Source organism: Lepidothrix coronata, unplaced genomic scaffold (genome assembly GCF_001604755.1).
Source record: "Lepidothrix coronata isolate B3197 unplaced genomic scaffold, Lepidothrix_coronata-1.0 Scaffold52, whole genome shotgun sequence".
In the NCBI taxonomy this organism is placed as follows: Eukaryota; Metazoa; Chordata; class Aves; order Passeriformes; family Pipridae; genus Lepidothrix; species Lepidothrix coronata.
In genome coordinates this window covers 1,290,465-1,312,663 of record NW_016690232.1, presented here as the reverse complement: position 1 = coordinate 1,312,663, position 22,199 = coordinate 1,290,465, and the positions used below count along the sequence as shown (strand labels likewise).

General features: G+C 55.3%; 1 protein-coding gene across 1 annotated transcript; it reads left to right on the top strand.

Annotated features, from left to right (window-relative positions):
• Positions 1-8,242: 8,242 nt before the first annotated feature.
• OLFML2B (olfactomedin like 2B) lies at positions 8,243-21,929 on the top strand. The gene is made up of 8 exons (XM_017815934.1): positions 8,243-8,386; positions 9,439-9,702; positions 13,156-13,263; positions 16,323-16,499; positions 18,149-18,377; positions 19,036-19,512; positions 19,913-20,089; positions 20,369-21,929. The coding sequence occupies exons 1-8, from the start codon at positions 8,243-8,245 to the stop codon at positions 20,968-20,970; spliced, it is 2,178 nt and encodes a 725-aa protein (XP_017671423.1). The 3' UTR covers positions 20,971-21,929.
• The last annotated feature ends 270 nt before the right edge of the window (positions 21,930-22,199 follow it).

Below are 22,199 nucleotides of genomic sequence, written 5' to 3'. Positions count from 1 at the left end.
TAGCATGTACATTGCTTCATGTTTAGGCTGGAAGGAAACACCTGATCGGGGTCAGAGGTTGGAATGGGAGGAGCAATTGGCAGTTTGGGTATGTGTCTGTATACAGGCAGCAGGTCATGTCTCCAGATGTGTTATTATAGACTCATAGGAGTGTTGATGACATGAACTTCTGGAGGTCCTTTGTCAAGGATGCCCCTCTTGCAGCAGGACTAGTACCAGCATTGATAATCCACCTCTTGGTTCCCAGCTGCACCACGTGGTGCTGGCCATGTCCTTGGGCTCTCCTGCTCTCCTTCCATGCCCTGAACCAGGAGGCTTTTGGATCCAGTGGTCTTATGTGCTGGCCTTGCAGTTCATATGTGAGGTAAGAGGTCCATCCTCTTACCCAAATATTGGCTGTAGGATGAGCTCTCTCCCAGAGGGCCAGTGTGCTGGGGTAGTATAGCCCCAGGGTGTTTAGCTGTGTGGTCTGTGATGGAGGTCCCTGCTCTGCATGGCCAGGTGGGGTGTGTTGGCAGATGCCCTGTCACATAGCTGGGCTTTTGAGGACCCCTCTGCCATTTGCAGGAGGACCAGCAGTCCTTCTGGGACTGCATATTTGCCTTTCTGAAACCCTGGCACTGGGGTGATGAGTCATCCAGCAGCATGACAGCCCGGCAGGCATCTCTTGCCAGATGCAGCCACCTCAGCCTTGTGGGCACCAGTGGCTTCCTCCCACCCATGTGGCGATGGCCCTTGGCATTTCTGTCATTAACAAAGCATTTCTGGTGCTGTTGGCCTTCCAGGCACAGTGTTTAATGAGAAGAGACAATGAGGGTGGGATATCTCCTGCAGGAAATGTCGCTCCTTGGTATGCACAGTCATTCTCCAGCTTCTGCCCTCCTCTCTTTTCCCAAACTCAAGGACAATGCTGTTGGGGTGTAGAGCTGGCAAGGATATAGGGGAGAAGGGTGAGCATGCAGTCAAGGTGGTGGGATTAGAAGCTGATGGTATGGAGGTGTCTTCCCCAAGATCTCTTGGGCTCCCATGAACCTATAGACTCTTAAGTGAAGAGTGGGCACTGACCACGGTGGAGTGAGCTGCTGCTGTTACCCCTGGGCAAACAGAGAGCATGCTGGAACAGCTTTCATAGCATCCTAGAATATCCTGAGTTGGAAGAGACCCACACAGATCATCCAAGTCCAACTCCTGGCCCTGCACAGGACCTGCCCAAGAATCCCACCATGTGCCTGAGAGTATTGTTCAAATGCTTCTGGAACTCTGGCAGGATTGGGGCTGTGACCACTTCCCTGGGGAGCCTGTCCCAGTGCTCAACCACCCTTTGGGTGAAGAGCCTTTTCCTAATATCTTACAAAAATCTCCCCTGACACAGCTTCATGCTGTTCCCTCAGGTTGTACTGCTGGTCACCACATGGAAGAGATCAGTGCCTGCCCCACTGCTTCCCCTTGTGAGGAAGCTGTAGACCACTCTGAGGTCTCTGCTCAGTCTCCTCTCCAGGCTGAACAAGCTAAGTGACCTCACTACTCCTCTTATGGCTTCTCCTCTAGGCCCTTCACCATCCTCATAGCTCTCCTTTGGACACTAACAGGACCCCCAGGTGATTTGGGGCTGGTTTGGTGACCCTGGCCCTGGTTCCATCTCCGGATGTGCCGCCCAGAGTACCTCACTGGCAGGTGCTGCTGATTAGTTGTGATGGGACCTGCTAACACTCCTTGGGACCCAGACCTCTGCCAGAGAGAGACAGGGAGAAGTCATCTTTGGCAGGCCTTGCTAATCCCCATTTTCTCCCAACCTTTTTCCCCTGCCCACATATCCCTCCATGAGGTGTTCAACAGTGATGTGATTGCTGTGGGACCAAGGTTGGCTTTCCTGATGTTTAGCACAGCACTGGTATGTGAGCTGTGTGTCCAACAGTGGCCTGGACACCTCAAAAGCACTGCTCAGAGCAGGACAGGCTGTCCTGGACCTTGCCCATCCTCACTTTGCCAGCATTGCTGAATGCTGACCCCCAGCAGACTCTGTAGGGGCTGGCCAGGGTGTGCAGGTTCTTCCCGGGTCTCCCTGGACAGTCCCCTGACCTCTCAGGTCAGCTCAGGAGAGAGCAGAGAAGGTATTAACAAGAGGGACATCCCAAAGCAAGTGCCAACACAGTTGGAAGTTATGTGGGACAACCAGACTGGTTTCCCTGGAGCCAAAACAACTGAAGCCAACCAGTCCCCAGAGACTCGCTTTTGTCCAAGCTGTAGGTTTCCACAGAAAATTCTGGTGGGGATTTTTGTCTGGGAGATTGAAACAAGGTTTTGCTTCCTTGCTTTGTCCTTGAGCAGTTCCATGGCTCCCCCAAGCCCCTGCCTGTCCTTGATGGCCCTTCTTGTCCCCTGCCACTGTCTTGGCAAGGCTGCTTTGAGAACAGCTGGGCCAACACGGAGGGGGTCCAAAGTAGATGGAAAGGTGTGTGTGGGCAGGGTGCTGTGGTCAGGACTGTGTGGAGAGATTGCTAACCTTTTGCACCAGCTTGGTAAATCATGGCTTTTATCTCAAAACACTGATTTTGTGCTTTCAGCTGAGTGTTTGTCACTAGAAGTACTGCTTTTTGTGACCTGGTGAGGTTCCAGTGAGAGGCTGTGCCACGTGCAGATGGGTGCTCGTGCAGCCGCTGTGCGAAGGGCGGTGTGAGCACACGTGTGGTGCCTGGGGGTGCTGCTCTGCTGCAGTGAATCCTCTGCTCACCATCTCCAACCACGGCTTCCCACTGAAGGGTAGGACGTGCAGATGCGAGAGGGGCATGGGGGGACATGCTGATTCTTCCCACATGGCCTGGAAGCGGAGAGGTGGCTCATATCCTTGTGTGTCCAAGGACTGATGGAGCAGCCCCAGTGGTGTGTGGGTGTGCTGGAAACGTGACAGTGAGGCAGGGTTTTGGCACTAGCTACCTGGCCTCAAAACCCAGGGTCAGTTTTTCACAGTCCCACCCAGCAGAGAGGGTAAGTTGTACCACTGTGAAGTGTGTGCTCAAGGGGATTTGTGTTTTGAAACACAGCAAGGTAGAACCTTGCCTTGATCACAGGTTACAGTGTGAAATGTGGATGGGTACAAACAGCTGGCATCCCTCACATTACACACTGGATTTCTTTGTCACCTTCTGTGCTGTTGAAAGCAGGACTAACAGCCATGCCTGTTTTCCTGGCTGTGCCATGCGTGGGGTAAGCATGGGGCAGGGGTTTCCATGGAGGAAGAGTGGGGCTGCAGGGTGTCTGAGGCTGCTGTGAGAGCCATGCTGCCTGCCTGCACTTTGTAGGTGCCAGCGCTGGCCCAGGACAGGTACCCATGTCGTGTAGAAAAGCCCAGCTGGTGCCAAAAGTCTCTGACAGTGGTGGGAAAATGCCAGGCCCTAGGGTCTGGCACTGCTTGGTGAATGGGAACAGGAAGCCATCAATTTCAGCATAATATAATAAAGCAGAATAATTTATTAACAATGTGTAATAACATAGTTATTGTATTGTTATATTATATATTTTTATATATAAAAATAATTAAAAGTTGTATTATTATATAGTATTATATAATTATTATCTAATAATAAAGCAGAACTTGTATGAAGTCCCACTTCTCTCACAGTACAGTAATCTGTCCTGACCTTTGTACTCAGTGCCTGCACAGCTCAGCTTGGCTCCAGTTCTCCTAAACCCAGGTTTAAGCTGTTCTCATAAACTCTTACAGGTGGAACAGGCCTGGGGCTCCCAGCTAGCAAGCCTGTCTGACACAGCGCAACTATCCTGGCCTGATCCCATTTCCAAAAACCATTCTTGTAATGTTCTATTAGTATTGTTTTTAGGACACACTTTTTAATGCATTTGGTATTGTGGCTTGGGCAGGCCTCCATTATCTGCCCAGGGCTTGCTGAAGGAGGGATGCTGAAGGGTCAGGCTGGGTGCAGCTGTGCCTCCCGCAGTGACACGGGTCGGACAACCTTGGAATGGGTTTCGGAGCACGTGCCTGTTCACCCAGGTCTCATTTGACTCATAGATGTAAACACAAGTCTCGCTGCTGAGGTCAGTAGGGAAACCTCTCAAATTGCTGTGCAACTCACGGTCACGTCATGAGCTTTCCTGGCTGGTTAATTCAGTGGTTAATTCTGTGAGACGGATTTCCTCCTCCACTGAATGGAAGTGGGAGGGAGCTTCCCTCACCCTGGGCACGAGCAGCAAAGCTGTGTGGTGAAGCAGATGCACCACTTGCTGTGGCTGCTGCTGAACTGTGTGGCCTCCTGCCATCCAACCATCTGCTGTGTCCAGGTGAATGGTCTCTTTTGAGTCCACTTCCCCCTTTAAATGCTCACCCATCTCTTTACTGGCCCTTGGCAGCTACAGAAGTGTTGCCTTCAGGAGCCCCTGGCTGCTGCTGGCAGCAGGCACTGAGCTGCAGAGCCCAGGAACATGGTGAAATACTCCATCAGCCTCTTTCTACATGTGACCTCTGCATGACAACTGGACTAGCTTATAGGGCCTTGCAGAATCCAGCATGGGAATACAAGCAAGGAGACCTGCCTCCTGCAGCTTTGATCTGTCTCGGTGGGATGTGGTGTTGAGACCCAAGGCCATGGGACCAAAAGCCACGTGAACCAAAGCCACAAGGAGGTGCTGGGAAGAGCTCAGGCAAATACCAGGAGCGTGCCAATATCAACTACAGCCTCTAGCTCACTTTTCTCATCTCCAGACTAGATAACAAGGAAGGTGACGTGTCCCATCCATGTGGATGCTAGGGATCTCTCAGTTTTGGGCCCTAAATTAGCTCACGTGTGTCCTGTGCACGTGTGTGTCCTTCGGGACTGGCAGAAGTGCCTGACAGGTCAGAAGCCAGGCTGCCATCCAGAGACCGGCTGGAAAAGTGGAGTGACAGGGATCTCATGCAGTTCAACATGGGGAAGTGCAGAGTCCTGCATCTGGGCAAGAACAGCCCCCCCCCCACACCACTGTGTGCTGGGCCACCCACCTGGAAAGCAACTCAGTTGCAAAGGCCCTGAGGGTGCTGGTAGATAATAAATTGAACATGAGCCAACAACACGCCTTGGCAGTAAAGAAGGCGACTGGTGTGGTGAGGGCTGACAGCAGGCAGATGGGGATCCTTCTCCTTTGCTCAGCACTGCTGAGGTCCACCTGCAACGCTGTGTCCAGAATTGGGCTGCCCAGTACAAGGGAGAGACGGGCATACTGAAGAGCTTCCAGGGGAGGGACACTGGAACGGAGAAGGAACTGGAGCGTCTCTCCTGCTGGGCGCGCTGGGGCTTGTCCCACCTGGAGGAGGCTCGGAGTGTCGCGGGCCGGCCAGCACGGATCGCTGCTCCCAAATAGGAAGCGTTTTAACTGCGGAGAACTGTAAGGAGCTCCCTGGCTGTCCCGGCCGGGCTGTGCGCGGGGCTGCGGGGCCACGCGGGGGAGCTGCGGCCCCGCCAGCGCGACGCGGCGGCACCGACCGGCGGTGGCTGCTGGGGGTCCTGCGGGGGTCCTGCCCCGGCGCCGAGCATCCCTCGGGGAGCGGGCCCGGGGGTCCTGCCTCCGGTCACCCGCCTCGGCTCCGAGCATCCCTCGGGGAGCGGTACCCAGGCGAGGGGAGCGCCCGGCTGCCCCAAACTGGGGACAGCGGCGTTTGTCCCCAAAGGCCAGGACGTGCCGCCGCTTGTGCTGTCCCCCTCGATCCTGCCAATCTCAGCAGGCCCTGACAATCAAAATGAATGGCTCCCTGCATCCATAGCCAGGGGCATCCCGGATCTTAAATCTCCCACCGCCATGCCCGTGCCCTGGTTTGACCCATAATGAAATGGTCTCCCTGCTGCAAGAGCCCCTCACAAGCGCAGGGAGGTGAGAGGCACCAAGGACATGCTTTTGGGGATGCAGGTTTTTGCACCCACAGCTCCTGGCACAGACATGTTCTGTTGTCTGTCTTGAAGCTGTTAGATTCCATTTTTCCAACACTTGGTGATGGCACTTGATGGCACTCTTGTGGCACTAGAAGAGAGCATTGTCTATCTGCATCCTTGTGCTGCCTTGGCTTTGCACAAGCCCTGTCACAGAGAATGGGACCAGCTTTGGGGACCCTGGGATCTCCTGTTCAGACCAAGGTTTGGGCAGCCTCCTTCAGCTAGACAGAGAAGGCAGATCCACACTTACTTGCTCTGCTGTCCTCCTCAGTCCGTGGTTTTGTCTTGTTTTTTTTTTCTTGAAGGGGAAATGTTCAGATTTTAGAGATGACTGCAGTGAACCCTAAATGCCTGTCACTTTCTCTTCTTTCCCCCAAAGCACAGGCTTAAGCCCCTCTTTAACTCAAACTAAATACCACCAAAAATGCTTTTTTCCCCTTAGAAAAGAAATCAACAAAGGACTTCAGTAACATAGGAAAGCCTTCCCTTTTGTTTTGAAATACTGCGGTTGATTTGTTTTCCTTTTTTTCCCAGCCTTTAAGGTGATCCTTAGGAAAAGGCTTACGAAGTTTCAGGTGCTGTTTGCTGTGGGAGCTCTTGGCATTGCTCTCACTGCCAGCCCTGGCAGTGCCATCACTGCAGGGGTCTGGCACTCTGGACCAGCTGGAGGCCCCACTGGGCACGGACTGGGGGCTTCAGAAGCCCCAGTCTTGCAGCCTCGGGGCAGTCTGTGATGACAGAGGGAGTAGCTGCTTCCCAGGGAAGCTCAGCAATGGAAACAGAAGTGAAGGAGCTAGTGCCCAAGGGAACTATTATCCTTGAGAGAGACTGGTGGGGTGAGGCTCTTAGAAATGTTTTTTTGACTCCTACTGCTCTCCAGTTGCCCAAAGGTTGGCTGTCTTTGTCCTCCCATCCTCCCTGGCTGCTTCCCCTCCTGCTCTGTTCCACTCAGCCTTGCTGCAGGAACCCACACATCCCTGCCCCCTTTTCCACAGCCTTCACTTCCCAGGGAGGGTAGAGGAGAGGGAGGCACAGTGCCATCCCACACGAATCCTGCAGTCCTGGAGTCAGCATCTTCTGCCATCCCCTGTGCCACAGCTGCTTCCTCTCTCACACAAGATGTTTTCTTTGTGTCTGGCGGCTTCATCCCCACAGAGTGACCCTGGGAGAGAGTGATGGGATGGGAGAGCCAGAGCCCCCCTAGGGAGATGCCTGGTCCCAGGGCTGCAGGCACCAGGTTAGGGGTGGTTTTGGGACATGAGTGTGTTAAGGACTGGGGGTACTTGGCTTGTGGACAGCTTTGCTTCAGCAAGAGCTCATGTGGCCTCTCGTGCTGCCTGCTGTGTGTGTGGCTTCTCTCTGTGACCTCGTGGGCAGGTTTTGAGGCAAATGTGAGCATGTGCCATATCTGGGACATGGTGCTGGCTTGTGTTTGATTGTCATTGGTACTTTTATAAGGGCATCTCAGGTTTCTTCGTGCTTCAGTGAGGTTCAGGACATCTTCAGGGCAGTGCAGACACCTCCGCAGCAGAAGATGCTGTGCCTGTGCTTTCCCTGGGAACAGCATGTCCAGAACATTTCCGTTTGGCAGGAGGTGCAGAAGGATATAGGATTGCCAGAGTGCAACCGCTTCCCGGTGGCGTCAGCCTGGATTTCAGTGAGCACACAGGTCTGCTCTCATGGCTGGGAGCCCGTCTTGGAAACATGCACTGCTTGTGTGACCCCAAGTGTGTGCAGTGTTACTGGAGAGCCACGGTGTGCCGTGCCATGCCATCAGCACCACTTCCCTGGCACCTAAAGGAATGGGCGGTGAGAGCCAGGCTGTTCTCAGGAGCCAGGGAGGTCATAAGGACGGCTTTGCGTCCCCCAGCAGCCCCCTGGCGCACCGCAGGGGAGGGAGGCTCAGGTTTGCCGGGTGCGGACCGGCAGTGCGGGCACTTTGGGAAGGCGGGTCGCATCCTCCCGGAGCAGCCCCACGCGCGGGGTCGCACCGCAGCCTCCTTCGCGCGGGAGCTGCCCGAGCGCCTCGGGGGCGGCCCGAGCAGCGGGCTGGCGCTGCGGGGAGCCCACGCCGCAGGTGGGAAGCGCCGCCCGGGGCGGCCCCGGTCCCGCCCCGCCGCCCTCTCGGCCCCGCCCGGGCCCCGTCCCGTCGCCGAAGGAGGGAGGACCGGGAGAGGACCGGGGAGGAGGGACGGAGGGAGGGAAGCCCGGGTGGGAGGGAGGAGCGGGGCGGGAGCCCGGGCCGGCCCCGCCCGCCCCGCCGCGCCGCACCTGAGCGAGCAGCGGCGGCTCCGCGCCGGCCCCGGCCCCTCCGCCGCCCGCCCATGGCTCGGCCGCTGCCGCTGCTGATCTGCCTGGCCGCGCTGGGCGCCGGCTGCCAGGCAGGGACCACCCCTGCCGGCACGGCCGGGCCCTCCGCAGAGCCGCTGCAGGACGAGGCGGACAACCAAGAGAACATTCTCTCCCAGGTACCCGCGGGGGATGCAGGCACTGCCGGGGGGATGATGCGCGCAGCCTGCGGGGTGCTGGGGGATGCCGGGTGTACGTGCTCGACGGTGCTGGGTGATGCAGTGCACAGCCTAGGTGATGCTGTGTGCACCCTGGGTGGTGCTGTACACAGCCTGGATGATGCTATGTGTTGCTGTGCATGCTCAGCGATGCTGGGTGATGCTGCGTACTCAGCCAGCACCGCCGCTGAGCACTGGAGAGAGTTCATCACCCGGGGTGCAGTGAACTCTCTGAAGCCCATCTGGGAGCAGTTCACAGCCTCCATCCTATCATTTCCCCGAGGGGGACTCGGAAAACGGGGAGTTTCTTGGGAGGGGAATTAGTGGAGCCTCTTTGTGTGCAGAGGGGAAGGATCCAGGCTCTTTCCCTGCCAGTGGGATGCGGTGGAGGTTTCTGTTAGACTTGGCCGATCAGACGGTGTGTGATTATCTGCCCTCGGAAATGGCTAACGCTGGGACTATTGGAAACGTACCGCCAAAGTTATTTTTGTGCTTGGGCTTTCAGAAGCGCTGTCTGCAGATCTCTGTAAAGGAAATTCCTGGCATTGTATAGGGCTAATCAGAAATACTGCTTCACCACCAGGTTATGCTGCTTATAGGGTGGCTTTCAGTCACTCTTCCAGTGTACCGTTACCCTGTTTGCCTGTGTAAAAAAGTCTTGTTCTGGGAAGCAGGTGACTTATTGGGTCTTTTGGACGTGGAGCATTAAAAGACAGCAGGATGGTGTTCGTATTTAAAATCCTTGTATTTAAAATTCAAAGCAGCATTCTACACACAGTGGAATAAAAAATACCATGTTGTAAGAAGCCAGTTTTTATTCCCCTTGTAGGCAGGGGTCAGAAAGCTTTGCAATCTCTAGAAAGCTTCTTGGTTGGCAGATTTTGGAAAAGCCGGCCAGTTTCCTCGAGGTTCGGGGTATCCAAAGTGTCCTCGTTTTGACCTCAAGGTCTAGGCTGTCCTTGCTGTGCAGGCAGAGGACGGGAGGTTGGCTAACTGCGGTGACCTGTGCTCAGCTGTTAGGTGACTACGACAAGGTGAAGGCGGTGTCTGAAGGCTCCGACTGCCGGTGCAAATGCCTGGTCAGACCCCTGGGCCGCGGCGCCTGCCAGAGGATTAACGAAGGCGCTTTCAGAGCAGAGGATTTTTACACGGTGGAAACCATCACGTCAGGACCCAGCTGCAAGTGTGCGTGCGTGGCCCCCCCCTCGGCCCTCAACCCTTGTGAGGGGGACTTCAGGCTAAAGAAGCTGCGGGAGGCAGAGAGCAGTGACCTGAAGGTAGGAGAGCATCTTGAGCTTGGGACTCTTTGGGGAGTGGGAGGTCTTCTGAAGCCTTTTATTTCAGAGCTTTTTCTAAAAAAAAAATATTTCCCAAACTTTTTTTTCTAAACCATCTCCTACTTATTTTTATGTCCGCATGTCTGATATAAAAATCAAGCTCAGCTTAAGGGATTGATTCGAGCAGCTGCAGTGGATGATTCACTCAATTGATCCCATGCTGCCTGGGGTCCACCGTGGCTGTCTCTGCTGGAAGCCCAGGAGGAACTGGGCTGCTCCCTGCCCTTTGTCCAGCTCCAAATGTCCCTGGGGCACAGCTCTGCTCTGCTCAGCAGCTGTCAGGTCTTTTTCCTGTTGCAGAGAGGGACTCCCAAAGACCCATACAGAAAAGCTGTTTTGGCTTCTGTGGGCCAAAAGCTGCTGATGCGTCAGCGTGAGGGTGTGTTGCACAGCTGGCAGATGGCAGGATGGGTTTGTTGTTTTAAATGCTGACACTTCTCTACTATTTAGTATTTTATCTCTCTAGTAATACAGAACTCTTTTCCAAACATGACAGTGTTTGTTCTACGTACTCCTGACTTCTGCTGGATTCTTGGTTTTGCTGGTGGAGCAGCTGGCAGCAAACCCTGCTGAGTTTTCAAGTTTTCTACCAGTGTAGGGCAGCAGAAAGTGCCACTGGCTTGGTCCAGCCCTGGGGAGTCCCTGGAGCAGAAGGCTGAATGCTGGTGGCACTGGTGTGGGTGGCAATGGGATGTACCCTGGGGAAGCCCTGCTTGTCCCAGCTTTGGAGGGAAGGCAGGCGGTGTGTGAGATGCTGTGGGGCAGCCTGCCACTGAGGCCACCACCACCATGGGCTTGTTCTAATTAATTTGGAGCTTCAGGATGTGTTTCATCTTGTCCAACTGCAGACAGTTAGCAGCTTCTTGTCCAAGCGCCCCTGCAGCTAGGGAAGATAAACAGGCACAGGCAGACAATCCATCATTTCAGGGAAGGAGGAGTCCCAGTCTAGAGTTGTTTGGTGGTCCTTCGTCTGGGGGAGAAGCCAGAATGTCACACATGGTCTTAGATAAGGAGTTGTGAGCTTTCTGTGTTAGGGGAGGGGACACTCTGTAGTCCCTTGCCAGGAGGCAAGCAGAGCTCCTCCACCTCACATCTCTCTAGCTCTCTCACATCTAGCTCTCTCCCCATCCTCTCTGAGGCCGGTCAGCCTCCAGGAGGAGCAGAGTGGTGTGGCAAGCTGCACCCTTGGCTCCAGTTGCTCTTCCCACCAGGGAGCTGCTCACAGCCAGCTGTGGTGTGAAAGCCTGTCCTCTAGGAACTGGCCCCGGCTCCCCTGCTCATTTCACAAGGATTCGCGGCCAAACGATTTCACAAGATTTATCCAAACATACACACGCGGGGGTTTTCTTTGCTGTGGAAGTCCATCCCCAGGAGCTGTGAAGCAGGATTGTTTTCTCAGAGCCCCTCCTGCTGTCGGGCTCACTGGGAACAGCCACTTCTCTTGGGAGAAGCTGGGAATAGGAGACGACACAGCTCCAGTTCTTATGTGACTCGTGCAGGAGCAGCTCCTGCACTCCTCAGCGCAGGGCCGGGTCAGCCCCAGGGGTATAGCTCTCTTTGCTGGTCCGAGGAGCATCACCCTTGCTCAGTCCAGCAGTGGGAAGTGCACAGGGTCATGCTCTGTGTGTGTTGTGTTTTACCAGACTTTCTTATGCTCTGACTCAAAAGCCCTGGGTACTCCACGTGTGGGAGAGCTGTGGGAAGTTCCCTCCATTATGATGAGTGGGCTGGAGGATGTGTCCCTGAGGGAACGGTGAGAAAGAGGGATAAACACAGAGAGAAAAGTCCAGGCAGCAGGAACGTATGTCTGGGCACCCCAATTCAGTGGAGTGGCTGTGCTGGGCATCCCAGCTGAAGATTTCAGTCCCACCTGTGTCTTTAATGAGGTCCCATGGGAATTCATGGACCGTCAGACCAGTGGGAGTGTAAGTCTGCAGTGGATGAAGGGAAGGAAGCATTGAGTTGGTAGGAACATCAGTGTGGTCTTTCGGGGAGGGTCAGCATGGTGCTGGCAGGGAGTAGCTTAATCAAAGATCTGTTTTTGTGAAATGGCAACAAGCTGCTCCTCTGCTTGTAGGCACAGCGTGTGTTGTGGGGTCTCGGGTGCAGAGTCAGTGCAAGGAGTCTGTGTTCAGGATGGTTTGAAAGGAGGTTAATAAAGTCTGTAACCTTTGCGCATTGATGGAAATTATCCAGCCTGGAGGGAAAGCACATGTCTCCAGTGGCTGTCTGGCAGGCTGTGTGCATTGTATCGGTCGTCTCCATCCAGCCCTCAGTGGAAAGTGGATGCATAGCCATAAAACAGCTCTTGTCTCTTAATGCTGCCATTTTATCTGGCCCAAAAAATCTTTCCTTTGCTGTCAGCTCCACAGGGAGACTGCAGAGGCTGGGGTGGAAACTACAAGTGCTGCCAGCAGTGCTGCCTGTGATTCTCCCATGTTTATGAAGCTCTGTTGACCAGTTTGTAGCTGCTTGGAGAAAATGTCATTGCCCTGTAGTAATTCCTATGCACTGAAAATCCTTCTCAGCCATTGGGACTGTAAGGTCTGCAGCACCATGTGGACATGTGGGGACACAGGACTGGAGGGAGGAGACGTGTGGGAGCCGAGGCAGGGAATAGGCCGGCTTCTCCTCAGCCTTGCCATGGTCATCACTGTCCTCTGTGGAGGAGCACCAGGACCCAGACAAAAGGCAGAATGAGGGTACTGCTGTCCAGATCCCCAGGACTGTTGAGCAAGGGCTGATGCTGGGCAGGACAAGGGGACACAACCCTTCCTGCTGTGGGACAGGGGTGAGTTAAATACAGGGTGTCTCTGAAATGGGTGGTAGCAGGAGAGGGCAGCATCTCTCTGACAGAGTTGTTCTCCAGGAAGCAAACTGTTACCAGGCTGGCACTGAATATCTGGTTCTTCACTCTTGCGTTTGGGAATATTTTAAAAATTTTTAACAAGTTTCTTCTTGTTCCAGGAAAAAAAAGCACAGGATGGCACGAGCTCAGAGTCTGATCTCAAACTCATTTTTATTTGAGCTGCCTTTCTCTTGTTGCCTCTTTTGCTGGCAGTCACATCACTGTAGCTAATCCTTTGGGCTTTCAGGAGAGCCTGCCTAGAGCTGGCAAAGAGAGCAGTGCTTCTCCTTGTTCTGCTACTAATCCCCAGCACCCAAAATGTGCTCCCAAAGCCCTGAAGCTCTGCAGAGGTATAGCACGTTGCTCTGCATGCTGTGCTCTGACGGGGACAGCAATGCAGCAAGGCTGTGTAAGCGAAAACTCGCTTTTTAATAAACTTCTTGTACTCAGATGGGTGCATCGCCCTTGACTTTTCAGCTGAGGAAACCACTCAAGGCACACCATAGCAAGTGCTGCTGCCTGACTGTGCTCCCTTTGCCTTGCAGCTGTCTTCCATCATGGAGATGCTGGAAAGTGCCTTTTATGGCTTAGACCTTCTGAAGCTGCATTCGGTCACAACCAAGCTGGTGGGTCGGGTGGAAAAGCTCGAAGAGGTAAGATGAGTCCTGCTCTCCCTTGAGGTTGTTGCCTTTGGTGGGAATTGCTTCCAGTTAAGTTCCTGGTGCCTTTGGTGCATTCAGAGCCTTGTTGCTTTTGGAAGAAATGTTAATTAACTATTTGGCTCAAACTAAACCAGACCAGACTAGACTCCCCCCCACTCCTCACTGGCAGTGCCCAGCACATCACCACCCCATCAGCCTTGCCTGACCCTCTCCAGCTCCCCCCATCCCTTGGGGCCCAAACTGGGTGCGGGATCCCAGCTGTGGCCTCACTAGGAGCAGTATATCCTTGGGGTCAGAAGGGCCTGCTGTTAAGTTTTTCCTCTTCTCAGTTTTACCTCTGTGCTGGTTGCTCTCAACAGGCTGCTTTTGTGCTGTTTGATGTGGGGGCGAGAGGTTCAGGGCTGGTGCTGGGGTACACTCACCAGGACGGCAGGGAGCCAAGGAGCTCAGATTCCTGAAGGACCAAGTTACATCTTGGCCTGCGTTAAAAAAGAGCAGAACCCTCAACCTTCCATTCTTTTTAGAGCAGACTTCCAGTGAAATAATTTTCACTTCCATATAGTTTAATATTTCTTTGGCTAGCACAGCCTAGGGTTTGCAGTTTGTTAAGCTGTGCTCAGCTATGTAGCAACAGGTTGCCAGATTAAATACTGGAGTTTTCTCCCGTGGTCCGTATCTGGGACAGTAATTCCACATTCTTGTCGGAGTGGAGCAGTCCCGTTTGTCTCCAGCCAGAGGCTGAGAGGCGGTGATTTATAAAGCCAAAATTCCACTTGCAAAGTGTTTTTGGGAAGGCATGGCACGCTCCATCCCAAGGTCAGGAAGAAGACAGCTGGGAGGAGCAGGCTTGCCTGAGGGGCTCTGGATTTCCAAGCACAGTAATTGACCCAAAAGGGGGGAAAGGGGTTTTGATGTCTAAAAATAACAAAGCATCAATGTTCCTGTTTGCAATCCCACCCTCTTCCTGTGGTTTAGGGTGTTCTCCAGTGATTACTTGGGTTTGCCAAGGGATTACTTCAAGTGGGGTTATCACTGCACTCTGCTTCAGTGCCAAAGTGGCCCTGCTTACCAGCTGGGTCCTGTATGGGGGGTTCAGAGCCAGCAGTGCTGGTGGCACTTTGGGCACGTGGGGTGACCTTGCAGCCTGGTCAGTCTGCTCACAGCCTGTCACAGGGAGGCAGACAGGCAGAAAGCTCAGTCTGGCTGAAGGAGTTTGGCCAGAGATGGAGCAGTAATGGTGTAGGAGCAAGGAATTCACAGGTTGGGGTCTTTAATTTCCCAGAAACAGGGCTTCAGAATCATGTAAAAGCAGCTGAAGCTGCCTACAGGCACTGGTCTGGGATGGAGAAAGACAGGAGGAGTCTGGGTTAGATGAAGGTTGCCCAGTGCTCTGGGGCAGGGCCGAGCTGATGCAGGGCAGTGCAGGCAGCAGGTGTGAAACGCCTCCTGCTGCTGGCTTAGCACGGAAATTCCTGATGAGAGGACGTGGAGGAGGATCACACCCTGCATCGGCCACGGGGTCTGACACAATGGACAGCTGAGATGCTGAACAAGAGCCTGGCACGGCTTCAAAGCACTGCCCTCCCAGTCGGGTGTGCTTTTGGCAGCTGCTCTGCAGCAAAGCCACTGAGTGGCCTCCAGCAGCATCACAGGCCAGGCTTTGGTGGTGCCTCCTTGCTCGAGGGGAGGCAGATTTTATCCCTAAGCAGGTCATAAGCCAAACATTACACAGAATAAATGATAAGGGCACAAGGCTGTTGGAATCAGTCATCCTCTCCAAAGGAGGATGGTGTCAAAAGCTGTTCCTGCGCTGATCCTAGGAGAGCATCACAAGAAGACCTGCTTACTACAGCAAAACACTTGCTGAAAAGTCCCTGCGTCATTGGACTCGACCTCAAAACCTGTGACTCACAATTTCTGGATAAAGACTGGGAATTCAGATGCACGTGGAGGGGGCTGGGGGTTAACTGAGCTCAGGATGGAGTTTTTGCAGAGATTAGAAGGTTTTGTGAGTTGTTTCAAGGTCTTTTATTCAAGTGATATCCATAAAGGGAAGGAACCCCCAAACTCCCAGACCACAGAACCAGCACCTTCTCCAGCGAGGCAGATCCTCTGCTTTGTTTTTAGCTCACAGCTGTTGCATCAGCTGGTCATTTTGAGGTCACAGTTGGAGGTCATGGTGGGTTTTAAGAGAAATTAGTGGCAGGACACTGAAAATGAAGGATCAGGGTAACCACCCCCAGTCTCTGTGCAAAAGTGCTCTGATTGATGTGCCACCTTACTTAAAGCAGTTGCTGTTTGAGATGTAGAAGCCCGAGGAGTGATGAGCAGAGAGTGCACAAACCCCTTGGGTATGGGATGTGCCTGTTGTTGGGGAACTGAGAAGGGCGAAGGGTTTGCCTGCTTGATGAGCTGCAGCCAGCCCCAGCTCCCTCCTGGTCACAGGAGAACTCTCTGAGGGTCACTGGCTCTTGTCCTGTCCCCACATTCTTGCTCTCTTCTGTGGGAGCAAAGGGTGATGGGGAAGAGCAGTCTCTGAGTGCAGGCACTGTGTGGCCAGGCAGCAGGGCAGGACTAGGACAGCCGAAACCAGACCAGTGGGTTACTGACCTACAGGACATCCCTTGAAGGTCAGGCAGGCAGTGACCAGCCAGGATGGCATCCTGCTAGGAAAGTGAGGTTAATAAATGGGAGATGAACTTGTTGCCACAGGCCAAGGACACCAGGCTGAGACTTTAGGTGTTTTAGCTTGTCTTTCCTCTTCCATGACCCAGCAAGCGTAGCTGAAGATGGGTGTTGAAGAACCTCACGGCCATTCTCCTACTCCATGGGGACCTGTGGAAAAGAGTGGATCTTGGATGTGCACACGAGGGATGGGGTTTCTGAATCCCACTAGGGTCAGGGGGCATCTTCTTAGCAGCTAAAGCGTCCCAGCTGTAAACCCAGGATGGTAGCAAAGAGCTGCTTTCTGGCTTCTGAGCTGTGGTTTGGGGGCCATGGAGCATCCCTTGACTATAAGTGGGGTAAAGTCTCCTCTCTTGCTTCTCTAGGGCATGTCCAGGAACTTCACACAGGAAGGTCACCGTGCAGGAGCCAGTGGGGAGGAGGGTCTGCAGGATCCCTCCGGCAGGGACAGGGAGAACTGCTCCAGGCTCCTCACCAACAGCCTCACGGACATCGAGGGCTCGCTGCAGCGGGATGCAGAGGCTGCCTACACACACGCAGAGGTACGGCTGCCCAACACGGCTTGATGTCACTGCTGCTGCACCAGCCAGCCCTGGGGGTGTCTCCTGGATGTGGCCCTGGGCCGGTGTTTTTTTTCTCGGCTCGGATGACCCTGTTTCCGTGCCTCCAATCCAGCCTGCTTCTCTCGGCACAGCCCAGCTGCCGCCGGGGCGGGATGTAGGTGGGAGCAGAGGGAGGTTGCTCCCTGAGCCTCCCCCCTTCCCACGGGGTTGTTGGTTTTCGAGGTCAGCAGTGGCTGAACTGCTCGGAAAGCGTGATGTCATTGTGGGGCCGGCTGGGAAGCAGTGGGAAACTCAGAGCCTTTGATTAGCAGGGCTTGGGGCTCGGTGGAGGGACAGCCTGTCGCCTGCCCTCCCTCCCTCCCAGGCAATTACCCCTCCACAGAAAGCCCCTGCACCTGGCAGGCTCCAGGCAGAGGCTGGGCATCCCTGGCTCTGGCACCCAGCCCCAGACTGGGGGGGGTCTCCGTGGGGTCTGCTCAGCATGGCAACAACCTCAGCCTGGGGCAGCAGTTTTTGTGCAGCCTCAGAGAGGGGTGTTTTGAGAAAAGGTCTGTCCAGAGTGTCCTGATGCATTTGCTGCTTCAGCAGTGAGATGTAGCATGGCCTCATGCTCCTCTTATCCCTGCTGGGCAACTCCTGGAGCATCCTGCCCTCACCTCTGCAGGACAGAAGGTGTCTAGGGAGGGAAACCATTTCCAGCTCAAACAGAGGTGCTCAGCTCCTAAGGGTGGCAACAGCCTGCACTTGACCCCCCAGGTGCTGCGGGTCCTCTGTGGGGGTGGGCTCCCCAAGCCCTGGTGGGAAGGGTGGGCTCCCACACCTGCACTGTGTTGGCAGGTGGGGAAATGGCCCCAGCCATGCCGTGCCAACACACTCTGCCCCCGGAGAGCCGTGCCCCAGGCAGGGGATGTCCGACCATGCTTCCAGCCCCGCTCCCCCTGCTCCCCACGCTGAAAGCTGAGCAGCTGCTGCCTGCTGGAGGGGAGCCAGCCCCAGTCAGGAAGGGGAGTGGAGTGTGGGGCTTTTATTACCCCGAGTGACCTCATTTCCCAATATGCCCCTTTTCTCACTGTTAATTGCAGCAGGGCCCATCTTCTCAGCCAAATGGGCACAGCTTCAACCTTCAGGCTGGCTTTCCGATTTCCTTTAATGAGATGAAATCCTTAAGACATGAGCTGTCGCAGCTGGTCCCTGCCCCGGGGTGTTCCTGGTCCCTGCCTCTGGGGGGGTTCCCGGTCCTGCTGGGAAGGTGCCTTCAGCCTCTCTGCCTTGTGAAAGCTCGGTGCACATTGCACTCTCTCTACAGATCAGCTGCCAGCACTGCTCCCTGGCATGCAAGGGAGTGGATCTCACTCTGCCTGCCTGTCCTGCATCCCACAGCCTATGCCTTATTGAGTGCTGAGTCCTGGAATTGCAGGGTGGCACCAAGGATATGCAGGAGCAATGCTGGTCTGCCATCCCTCTGTCTCCTGGAGGGTTTCCCATGTCAGAAGGGACTGAGGGTGACCCCGAAGAAGGAGGGAGCACAGAGCTCCTACCCAATTCAGGACTGGCCAGCCTGACCTACCCTGTCCCCAAAATGCTGCATTTCTGGCCTATCCAGTAACAACATTCTGTGTCTCTTCCAGGGCAAATATGAAGAAAGATTCCTGAAAGATGAAACCATATCCCAGCAGATCAACTCTGTTGAGTCCCTCCCAGAGCTGCACCTCTCTCTGGAGGAAAAGAAGCCTGAGCAGCTCTTGCAAAGGAAGCTGAGGGTGAGGACCCGGCCTCCTTCCAAGCCCACCATTGTCCGAGGGGTCACCTACTACAAAGCCCAGTCCACCGAGTCGGAGAATGACATCGAGGAGCAACGTGAGTTGGGTATGCAGCCACGGTCAGTGGGATGGCTGGCTGCATCCTGTGGAAAAACCAGTGTCCACCCCTGAGTCCTGCCTCATCCCCTGGGAATGTGTGGGCAAAGCGTGTGGGAGCAGCAGGGGGAGGAGGCAAGAGGAGGTGGGATGACTGGTACTTCACTGCTATGCAGCCTTTGAGCCCTGTATGTGGAGCAATGCAGCATTGTTATTCTGTGGAAAATCCCTGGTAGCTAAAGAAATAGGTCACTGCTTCAGTTTAAAACACTCAACACCAACACCTTTCCAAAAGTTTCTGCAGTGGCTGGGGAGCCCCAGTGGTCCCCGTGCCCTGGATGAGGCACTACCTTTGGCATCCCAGGTCAGGTGGATGGGATCTGGCTGGGCATGCAGCTGGGACAGATTTGCTCTCCATCACCTCCTGCTCTGCCCTGCCTGGGATGGTGGATGTGGCTGTGAAGGGGTCTCACTGACCTCCTACTGTGAGCACCATCAGCCTCTGTAGTTCACACAGCCCTTCTCTGGAAGGGGAGAGGGAATGCATGTGGGCTTAGTACAAGACAGACTGCAGAAGTGGGCAGGGGGCCAGCGTGGAGGGGCCAACACGGAGGGGCTGTGGGGGACTGTGGGGTGACACCTGTGTCTGTATTTGGCAGCGGACGAGCTGTTCAGCGGGGACAACACGGTGGACCTGCTGATCGAGGACCAGCTCCTGAGGCCCAACAGCAGGGCGGGCGAGGGCGTGAGGAAGCCCTCCCCAGTGGGATGGCCCCCCACCCCTGGCAGTGCTCCCACCACCCCCCCAGCTGCTGACACTGCTGCGACGGCCACGGTGCCCCTGTCACCTGCCACATCCACAGACCCCACGCCAGACCCCAACGCTGTGAGCTGGCTGACCCCCACCCCAGAGACCGTCACTGCCCCAGCAGGGCTGGTGGAGGAGGGGACCCCACAGCTACTGGCAGCCTTGGACACAGCCATGGAGAACCTGCCCCCAGCCACCACTGCTGGGGCCTGGAGTGACATGGAGAGCAGCCCAGGAGTCTGGGGACAGGCAGGCACACCCCCAACACCAGTCAGCCCCCCTACCCCAAAGGAGGGCCTGGAGGAGGAGGACATCAGGAACATCATCGGTGAGTGCCTGGAGGTCCTGCACTGACCCAGCTGTGCACGTGGGGGCTGGCTCGTGCCCACAGCGTGTCCAGCTGGGCTTACTTACTTATTAATTCTGGAACCTACTGTAGTCTCCCCCAGTTTTAGGGGCTGGGCTGGGCTGGGCAGGGCAAAAAAAGGCCTCCCTGGACATGGACCCAAGACAAGTAGCAGCCTCAGCTGGGGCAGGGACATGGCTGAGGCTGTGAGGAGATGTTTGCAGGATCTGGCCAGTGCTACTGGGTCCTGTGAGGCTCAGGTAGCAGGGGGTACCTGCTGGGTGGGTAAGGGGCTGGAGGGGGGGGATGCCCACCCCAACAGGAGCAGGGAGAGTGTGGCCACCCTGCCTGGGGCCTCACAAGCCCTTCTCTGCCCATGCAGGGCGCTGCAAGGACACACTGTCCACCATCTCGGGCCCCACCACCCAGAACACCTATGGGCGCAATGAGGGAGCCTGGATGAAGGATCCCCTGGCCCGGGAGGAGCGGATCTATGTCACCAACTACTACTATGGGAACACGCTGGTGGAGTTCAGGAACCTCGACAATTTCAAGCAAGGTGGGTTTTTGCACCATTTCCGATGCCACACTGGCTGCTGCTCGGCTGATCCAAGTAGCACCCTCCTTCCCAGGGATACTGGATCATGGGGGAGTGACCTGCCTGGGGACCCCCCATCCTGGGGCCAGTACCTGGGTTCAGAGCATGGGGCAGGTCAGGCTGCAGCTAGTGGCCGTGGAGGGAGCGCAGGCAGAGCTGGGAGCAGAGGGTGCTGACAGCAGGGCCACCCACCCCAAAGCAGAGGGAGAGTTTCACCAGCAAAGTGTCTCTGCCCTGCAGGTCGCTGGAGCAACTCCTACAAGCTCCCATACAGCTGGATTGGGACGGGACACGTTGTCTACAACGGCTCCTTCTACTACAACCGGGCCTTCACGCGCAACATCATCAAGTACGACCTGAAGCAGCGGTACGTGGCCGCCTGGGCCATGCTGCACGACGTGGCCTACGAGGAGTCCACCCCGTGGCGGTGGCGAGGCCACTCAGACGTGGACTTTGCCGTGGATGAGAACGGCCTGTGGGTCATCTACCCGGCCATCAGCTACGAGGGCTTCAACCAGGAGGTGATTGTGCTGAGCAAGCTGAATGCAGCCGACCTCAGCACCCAGAAGGAGACCACGTGGAGGACGGGGCTGCGGAAGAACTTCTACGGGAACTGCTTTGTCATCTGTGGGGTCCTGTACGCGGTCGACAGCTACAACAAGAGGAATGCCAACATCTCCTACGCCTTTGACACGCACACCAACACGCAGATCATCCCCAGGCTGCTCTTTGAGAACGAGTACGCCTACACCACGCAGATAGACTATAACCCCAAGGACCGCCTGCTCTATGCCTGGGACAATGGCCACCAAGTCACCTACCATGTCATCTTTGCCTACTGAAACCCCCCCACCACAGTGGGGCACTGCAAGCCAGGGGCCACCAGCACCTTTTATTATTATTTTTATTGTTATTATTATTTTGTACAAATCGAAGAGTAAATGATGGGTTTTGTTTCAAGCTGGTTTTTTATGGTGGATTGTAGATCGATCCCCAGGCCAGAACCACCCCCTTTGTCTTTGCTATATCCTTGCTTCTGATTTTCCTTCCCAGGGGAAGGAGGTTCTCCTTCGGAAGGGCAGATGGGCCCTCCTGCCCAGGGAAGAGGAGGTGGCCATGGTCCTCCTGATGATGGTTTTAACTGAAGATGATCAGCAAGACACCCTGAACCAGTACAAAGCTGGCCTCTCTGCTGCGGGCACCAGGTCCCAGCGGGATGCTGATGTCTGCCTACCCTGGTGGAGGACCTGTGTGTCCCATGGGAATGTCCCGTCTCTCAGGACCATCTTCCCAGCTTCCCTTTGGAGATCCTGCTGTACAATGGGGCTGTGAGCGCAGCTCCAGCAGCCCCTGGTGCTGGCACTTATGCCAAGGACTGTCCCCTCCAGCTTGGGCTCTGCCCTTTGCAACCCCCTCGGGGAGTTCAGGTGCACCTTGAGCCCTGATTCACAGCTGGAGTGAGCTGGTGGCAGGAGGGGGATGCTGTAAATACGTGTAGATGGCTTTTGTTTGTTCATTTTGTAACCTAAAGTAGTCCCCCTTGGCATTTGCTGGGCAAAGGCTCCGTTCAGCTGGGCACTGGGCTGCCTGGGCAGGGGGCTGTGGGGCTGTGGGAGCCCCGGGGGCTGAAGAGCCCTTGTCCTGCTGCTCCAAATCCTGCATTGCCTCTTGCTGCCGTGCTCAGCCTGGTCCTGGCTGTTGACCATCGGGATCCCCTCACAGAGGCAAAGCCCTTGCCCTCCTGCCTACCAGCATCTTGTATTTACCTGCTGTCAGTAATAAAGGATCCAGTACCTTTGCAGCTGTTTGGGGCTTTCTTTGGCTCTGGTTCAGACCTTTGGGTGCATGGAAATACATGGGGGTGTTTTGGATTGGTTTTGGTTGGTTTGGGGAGACCCAACTTTCACACCAAACGGGGAGGGACCCTAGGGAGCTCTAGGCCACTTGGAACTGGCACTGGGCCAAGGTGACATGGTCATGTCCAGCCCTGAGAAGAGCTTGTCTTTGTGATGTCAGCTGCACTGGGGTCACTTGGGCTGCAGTGAGACCCTTGTGGCCTTCTCTTTGCCAG